Source organism: Juglans regia, chromosome 2 (genome assembly GCF_001411555.2).
Source record: "Juglans regia cultivar Chandler chromosome 2, Walnut 2.0, whole genome shotgun sequence".
NCBI classification, from domain to species: Eukaryota; Viridiplantae; Streptophyta; class Magnoliopsida; order Fagales; family Juglandaceae; genus Juglans; species Juglans regia.
The window spans coordinates 3,589,520-3,597,616 of record NC_049902.1 but is presented as its reverse complement, the minus strand read 5'-3'; the positions used below and the strand labels follow the sequence as shown (position 1 = coordinate 3,597,616).

General features: G+C 38.3%; 1 protein-coding gene across 1 annotated transcript; it reads left to right on the top strand.

Annotated features, from left to right (window-relative positions):
* Positions 1-582: 582 nt before the first annotated feature.
* On the top strand, positions 583-6,846 carry LOC108999197 (protease Do-like 9). The gene is made up of 9 exons (XM_018976010.2): positions 583-1,329; positions 2,961-3,160; positions 3,249-3,429; positions 3,604-3,795; positions 3,960-4,192; positions 5,651-5,752; positions 5,860-5,910; positions 5,997-6,101; positions 6,319-6,846. Exons 1-9 carry the CDS (start codon positions 726-728, stop codon positions 6,415-6,417), a joined length of 1,767 nt encoding a protein of 588 aa, XP_018831555.1. The 5' UTR covers positions 583-725; the 3' UTR covers positions 6,418-6,846.
* Positions 6,847-8,097: the final 1,251 nt, after the last annotated feature.

Here is an 8,097-nt window from a genome sequence, read left to right as displayed (position 1 = left end):
ATCCAAACGAGCCCTTAGTGTAAATCTGATTCTTGTTCTTATATGGTTTTTGTCCCTATCAATTGCTAGCAAAGGCAATTATGATAGAAAATCGATAAGCAAGAATGCGAGTTGCACAAATTACAATATACCAAATGTATTTCCTTTGAGAAAAGATAAGAGTAATGATAAATATATGTATAATTTAATTATTTATTGTATAACTTATTTTTAGAGTAATGTTCCAAACTATATCACCAATTTATTATGTAAAATTTAATATTTTTAGATTATTTTTTTAAAAAAAAAAATTGAAAGTTGATAAACAATGTCACTTTACTATAGTGGGATGAAAATGTAGCATGCAAAATTTATTTTTATAAAAATATTATTGATTTAAAGTAAAATAATAAAAAAAAAGTATAAAAAGAGTGTGTACTTATTGTTTAAAGAATAATTCTACGCCCATTTTAAACTTTTCCTCGAAGTTACGATTCGATTGAAACAAAACCATAGAACAACAGATTTAACGGCTACGGGTCGTTAAGAACGATACGACGGACCGTTTTATGTTTGGCAAGAAACAGAAGCAACTGTAGAACAAAAAAAGGAGCAAGAGAAGTAGGAAACACCCGTGACCCGACGCTACGTAAATTCTTTTGCGTTCCGAACCTCATTTCCCCTCCCGAACTGCGTATCTTTGAAGCTCTCTCTCTCTCTCTGAAGTTCGGCATTTTTCTCTGTCAATGAAAATGGTTGGCGAGTCCAACAAGCGCAAAAGAGGCCGCAAGCCCAAGAACCCCTCCTCCACCGAAACCCTAGATCTCCCTTCTACCACCGCCGCCGCCGCCGCCGCCGCAGACGCCGCCGCATTGGATGATGTGTTCTCCGTCACCAACGTCGAGCTCATCGACCCTCCCACCACATCATCCAACGCCAATGCTGGCGCCCACCGCCGCGGCCGTCCCAAGAAGCGCCCCATGCCCGAGAAGCCCCAGCCCCTCCTCTCCCCAGCCGCGCGGAGGGCCACACTTCGCCCTTTCGAAAACGGGGACTTCTTCGACGTGGCGGTGGGTCCCATGGCGGTGGAGGGCACGCCGGCGAGGATGGTCCCGGCGATGGACGCGGTGGTGAAGGTTTTCTGCGTGCACACGGAGCCGAATTTCTCCCTGCCGTGGCAGCGGAAGAGGCAATACAGCTCCAGCAGCAGCGGCTTCGTCATCGGAGGGAGGAGGGTGCTCACCAACGCCCATTCCGTCGAGCATTACACCCAGGTCAAGCTCAAGAAGCGCGGGTCCGACACCAAGTACCTCGCCACCGTGCTGGCTATCGGGACTGAATGCGATATCGGTAATTAACTTTCCTTCTCTGGTTTCGCATATTCGTGCTGGAAAATTAATATAAAATACAGAATAGACAGCAGTGGAAATAATAAATTGCATACCGCCTGCCAGGGTGATTCAAGAACGAGCAAGAGACTAAAAGAAAACCCACTTAAGAGAAAGAAATATTTGAGTAGGAAGAGAATCTTTTGCCCTATGTCTTTTGATTACCGTACTGATGGTTTACCCAGGCCCTTTATTTATAGGCTAGGATATGGACTTCTAACAGAGTTAGACTTGAACTATTCCTCCCATCAAGGAATAGGATAGGGCTTATCCATTACTAGTTGTTCAAAATGAAACTCTTACCGAACTTCTCATGTTCTTTTCTAATCTTTTTCTTATACTTATAAAAAAAAAAGTCGTTCAAAATGAAACTCTTAACACCTAAGTTTAAATTAAATTAAACTTCTTAATAGATAAAATCTTAACAAACTTGATAGGCAAGATAGTCTCTAAATAGAACTCTAACATGCTTTGCTTAGCTTATCTCTTCGATTCATTGTGAACACCGAAACCTTGAATAGATATGTGCCTAGTTGAAGAGTCGAGTGTTTATGAATGGTTTATTATGTTGGCAAACATTACCAAGTCTGATATTTTTTGTGACAGTAGTTATTCAAGTATGTTAGTAACTAATTTGTGTCGGACCTCGTATGAACTGAGGTGGCTCCTAATGTTAACTGATAACGTTACATAGAGGGATTTTGATCATTCTACATTTGTTAGGATTGAGACCAGAGTTTCGCCCCTCTTGTTCTGAACTGGGGAAAATTTCCATGGGCAAAATGCATGAGCTATTCTGCATAAAACAAATGAAACCATCAAGTCAACTAATGTATGGGGAATCCAAAATTGAAGCAAAATAAATTCAACAATTAACAGGAGCCAATTATGAACTTTTAGAAAAGGTGAAGAAACAAGGGTTACAAGTAACTCAAGGGTCACATGATAAGAAGGTCGAAGGGTTGAATTATCATTGCCCACTAAGCTTCAATTTTGATGCAGATGGAGACAGAAAAGTTGTGAAGTAAGGTGCATGCGTTACAATCATCTTTTTTATTTTTTTATTTTTTTTATAAGTAAACAAATTTTATTGATCAAAGAATTAGGCATAGCCCGATACAAATACATGAACAACTATATGCCCTAATTAAGAAGTCGCGAAAGAGACAAGAAAGTCATATAGGTCCATGCCGTTGAAATCAACAGCAATGACCCAAGTATATAGAGTGCTGTAAAATAAAGCTATAAGTTCCTCTAGCGATCTCTCATTGTCTTCAAACGTCCGCGCATTGTGCTCCTACCACAAACACCACATGATACATATGGGGATCATCTTCCAAACCTCTTTAATATGCTGCATGCCTCCCATATTTATCCAGCTGGCCAGCACTGCCACCACAGTCTCCGGCATAACCCAAGCCAGCTCTACTCTACCGAACACCTCATTCCACAAAACCCTTGCTGTCTCACAATGTAGGAGGCATCTAAGTTGTATTAACTATTGCATGAAGTAAATATTGGTAGCCTTTTTGAATTGTACTTAATTCTCTCAAGTTATACTGATTGTAAATATTGTTTTATGTGATTCTGCAGCAATGCTCACTGTCGATGATAATGAATTTTGGCAAGGAGTGTCACCAGTAGAATTTGGGGATTTACCTGCACTTCAAGATGCCGTCACTGTTGTGGGTTACCCAATTGGGGGAGACACAATTTCTGTCACAAGTGGCGTTGTTTCACGATTAGAGATCCTATCTTATGTCCATGGTTCCACTGAGCTTCTTGGTTTGCAGGTTATGATGTTGCAGTAGCATTTTGTTGTGTATGTAGTTTGCCGATTGACTATTTGTCCTGATAACTTTTTCATGATTGTTTTTGCAGATAGATGCTGCTATAAACTCTGGAAATTCTGGTGGGCCTGCTTTTAATGATAAAGGAAATTGTGTGGGCATTGCATTTCAATCCCTTAAACATGAAGATGCAGAGAATATAGGTTACGTGATACCAACACCAGTCATCATGCACTTCATCCAGGATTATGAGAAGAATGGAGCGTATACAGGTAGTTATTTACATCTTTGAGTTGTTAAGCTGTGGTACTAACTTCTTCAAGTGTGATCCACCTTGTGATTTTTCTGCATGGATAGTTGCATTTCTGGGATTTTTTGAGTCACAGCTACTTTTTTTTTTCCTCCTCCCTGTTGGTTTGATTCACATTTCTTTCTTTATATGCCAGGATTTCCAATTCTTGGAGTTGAGTGGCAGAAGATGGAGAACCCTGATTTGCGGACAGCAATGGGTATGAAACCTGATCAGAAGGGTGTTCGTATTAGAAGAATTGATCCAACTGCCCCAGAATCTAAGGTTTTAGAACCATCGGATATTATTCTCAGCTTTGATGGGGTTGATATTGCCAACGATGGAACAGGCAAGCAGGACTTCTTGATTACAGCTTTTTCTTGACTATGTATGCAAATTTTGCATTAGGGTTTTAAATATAAAAGTGAAAAGTCCTACTAATCTAGTCTTTGTAATTGTATTGTTCCTGAATTTTGATGTGGCACTTCACTCTATTCTTTTGGAATGTTTCAGTTCCTTTTCGTCATGGTGAGCGCATAGGCTTTAGTTACCTTGTCTCCCAGAAGTACACTGGGGATGATGCAGCCATTAAAGTACTTCGCAATTATGAGATTCTTGACTTTGACATCAAACTTGCAACTCACAAAAGACTCATTCCCGCACACATCAAAGGGAGACCACCCTCATATTATATTATTGCTGGATTTGTTTTTACGACTGTATCTGTTCCATACCTTCGTTCTGAGGTTTGTTGTTCAACTTTGGAATCCCCTTGGCTTGTCCGCTTTCATGTGTTTTCTGGGTCTGAAATAGACGATAATAATAGTTGCTTCTAGTTTTTGTTTCTCTGTTGTTTTGATGCTGTGGCTAATCTTTTGGACTTGCAAAGAACTTTAGCATGGTGGAGGCTGGACAACTTGTATGACTAGTAAAGTCTGATTATAGTGGGAGACTAAAGGGATGCTTGGGGAATGAGATGAGATGAGAAATCTGTGAATAGTAGTAAAATGGTTGTGAATAGTAATGAAATGGTTTGAGTTATGATGTTTTATGGGGTTTTGAAAAAGGAGAGGGAAAAAGTTGAATAAAAATATTATCAAGTTAAAATATTGTTAGAATTTAATTTTTTAATATAATTTTTGTTTTGAGATTTGAAAAAGTTGAATTGTTTTTTGTGTTTTGTTTAGAAGTTTGGGAAAGTTGTAATGATTAGATGAAAAAGTTAAAAATTTGAAATTGAAAAGTGTTTGTATTTGAGTGATGTTTGGGAAGTAAATGAGATAGATGAAACCATCTCATCTTCCAAACAACCCCTAAGGTCTCATTTGGATGTTGAGATGAGATGAGAAATCTGTCAATAGTAATGAAATAGTTTGTGAATAGTAGTGAAATGTTTTGAGTTAACATGTTTTATGGGATTTTGGGAAATGAGAGAGAAAAAGTTGAATAAAAAATTATAAAGTTAAAATATTGTTAGAATATTATTTTTTAATATTATTTTTGTTTTGAGATTTGAAAAAGTTGAATCGTTTTTTGTGTTTTGTTTGAAAGTTTTGAAAAGTTATAATGATTAGGCAATGATTAGATAAAAAAAGTTGAAAATTTGAAATTGAAAAGTGTGTTTAGATGTTGAGATGAGATGGGTTGAGACCATCCCAACATCCAAACGGGGCCTTAGTATCATCGTATTTTGGTAATCAAAAGAGGTAGCTTTTGGTTTTTGCAAGTCTGAGGAATGTGAGGGTTGCCTCGACACTATTTCTCCTACTCTCTTCATATTTTGGAATTACATACATGTTGTTCATAAAAAAAGTCTACTTTGATGCCTGGGTCTACGACTAGCATGTTTAAAACCTACAACCCATCACAGTGGCCTTAAGCACTACCAAAAGGATGTGGTTTTTGTCTGGTGGTCTCGTGAACTTTTATCCAACAAAGGTTCAATTGTTTGCTCCTTGTCTTTCATAGTACACATGCGCTGGTCTGTATATCCTCTATATCTTGGTGGTTTCTTATTCAAAGAAAATTGTTTTTGGTTCCAAACATTAAATGCAATTGGTTGCTTCAATTCGTCGTCAACTGTTTGTGTTTAGTAATTTGCCTTTGGCAGCCTACTCTATTTGATCTCCAACATCTTATTAACAAATTTATCACTGTCACAAAGATTTTGCATGGTATCTCATAATCCCGTCTTCTTTCTGCAGTATGGAAAGGATTATGAATATGAAGCTCCAGTGAAGCTTTTGGATAAACTGTTGCATTCAATGCCACAATCACCAGATGAGCAGCTTGTTGTTGTTTCTCAGGTACTCTCTCTCTCTCTCTCTCTCTCTCTCTCTCTCTCTATATATATATATATATATATATATTTCCATTCTTGTTCTTTACCTTTTAATGATATGTTTTGTTGAAGGTGCTTGTCGCTGATATCAATATTGGCTATGAGGACATTGTTAACACCCAGGTCTGGAATTAGTAGCTTTTTGTAGTGCCTTTGATTTTTGCTGTGGATACTTTAATTACCGAGCCGCTTCATTGTATAATGTGTAGGTGCATGCTTTCAATGGTAAGCCTGTGAAGAATCTGAAGAGCTTGGCCACCATGGTAGAGAGCTGCGAAGATGAATTTTTGAAGTTTGATTTAGAGTATCAACAGGTTCTTCCTCTCTCTCTGGTGGAGTGCTATACACATTGAACACACACCTTGCCTGGTTGCCCTCTTATTTATTCATAAAAAATGATTGAGCCAAGGGATTTTTACGTGGAAAGGAAACATGAACAGTGTAGAAAATTTGCTCCCCGTGTTTCCTTTCCGTGCAAAATTCCTGTATGAGTATCACAGTTCTTTATTGATAAGTTTTACATCTGTACAGATAGTGGTCCTTCGGACAAAGACTGCCAAAGCAGCTACTTTAGATATTCTTGCAACACACTGCATACCATCAGCCATATCGGATGATCTAAAGTTGTGAGGTTTGATCATAGATTTCTTAGGCTGCACTGCCTCTATTTTTCTTTTCTAAAACATCTGAAGAAGAGAATATGTCACATTCTGGAGACCGGACTTGCTCGCCATATATTTGTAGTTTGTTAGACATTGTTTCCCCATGTGGGACTGTCTCTGGAGAGCAGTGAGGTGCAAGTACTTCAGCGGTGATTGATAGTTTTCTGCTCTTTGCAAGTAATTGAGGAGACCATACCGGCTGTAGAATTGAGGGTGGTCTTGAGATTATTCTCTCATTTTTCTTCTATAAATTTTGGAGCGATATGTGAGGCATATATTTTGTGTAATAGCTCCCGTAGAATATCTAGATGTGAATGGGATCTTAATTGTCTGTCAGAAACTCCTATCTAGAGGAAAAGAAAAAGTAAAATACCAAGTTACTAACCTTTTCTTACCATGAGACATCTTCTCTAGCAGTGGCATGTTTGAATGGCTTGAGACGGGTTGTGCACCAAACAACTACACAAGGGGGAAATTTGAAGTAAATTCAGCATGTAGATAGTGGCATGTGGAACATATCACCCTTAATTTTGTTTACAGGAGTCTCTATGCACAAGCCCCATGCATAAGCCGCCAAATGTCCGTCCGATGATCACTTTACTGGTGAAGCACGAACCACCCAAAATGCTGCTGTCCTTGGTTTGGAGATGGCTCTCTGGATGTAGTCATCGCAATCACAAATTGCTCTCCTACTTAAAACACCTTTGGCCCCTCTGAAGTAAATCACCCTATCTAGTACGAAGAGCAAGGGATTCTTGACCACCATACACAGAACCTACAAGCCATCCCACGATATATTTGCCTCATTCTGGGAGATGGGAAGCTAAATCATAGAGAGACCTATGTTTTGTATGCTATAATCCACCTATATTCCAAAAGGGAGATAAAGAACAAACATAAACTAGATCAGCTTTTAAGGCTAGACTGCCTTGAATATTATGTTCTGAAGATGATAAGCAAGTGATGATTCAACCGCTTTCTATTCATCTGTCTTCTGCCTCTCCAAGATAGGACTCTTCTGCGTGAGTGGTAGTAAACCTTTCATCTTCAAGGGATTTACCCTTTTCCTCTTCTTGGGGTTATGTTGTGTCCATTCTACAGCGTGAAAACCTTCAACTATCACAGTTGCTTCAATCACACTGCAAAAGGCAGTAAAAACTCAATTATTCCAAGTAAGTCCATCACTACATCTGGGTACTCTCGAGGGAGTTTCTAATTTTTTTACGCTGCAACATCTATGCATTACGTATAATGTAATACAATCGCTATACTTGATGTAAAGTAGGTCCCGCAACATTAAATGTTTAACAAATATGATGTGGTCCACTTTGTGTAACTCTCTCTCTCCCAAACTCTAAAACATTCTACATAGTAGAATTTGAAAAAAATAGTTTGAATCTTTGTGAAAAATGATTACAATATTAATGAAATTTTTACTATATAACATTGTCAACTGCACAATTATAATCTGTCTCGAAAAAGAAAAACGAAAAGCATATATGTGTTTTCGCTATTGGACTAGTAATAGAGTGAAGGGCCGAATCCTAAGCCCCAATCTGAGTTAGGACTATCCAACCTGACCTACAACCGTTCCAAATTAGGACAATTACATATATTACTCTATTATAATATGTGTTTGTTTAAATAT

Coding starts and splice junctions, on each gene's coding strand:
- LOC108999197 (XM_018976010.2), top strand. CDS start 726: ATGAAAATGGTTGGCGAGTCCAACAAGCGCAAAAGAGGCCGCAAGCCC. Junction 3,161..3,248: donor CTGAGCTTCTTGGTTTGCAG/GTTATGATGTTG, acceptor TTGTTTTTGCAG/ATAGATGCTGCTATAAACTC. Junction 3,430..3,603: donor GAAGAATGGAGCGTATACAG/GTAGTTATTTAC, acceptor TTTATATGCCAG/GATTTCCAATTCTTGGAGTT.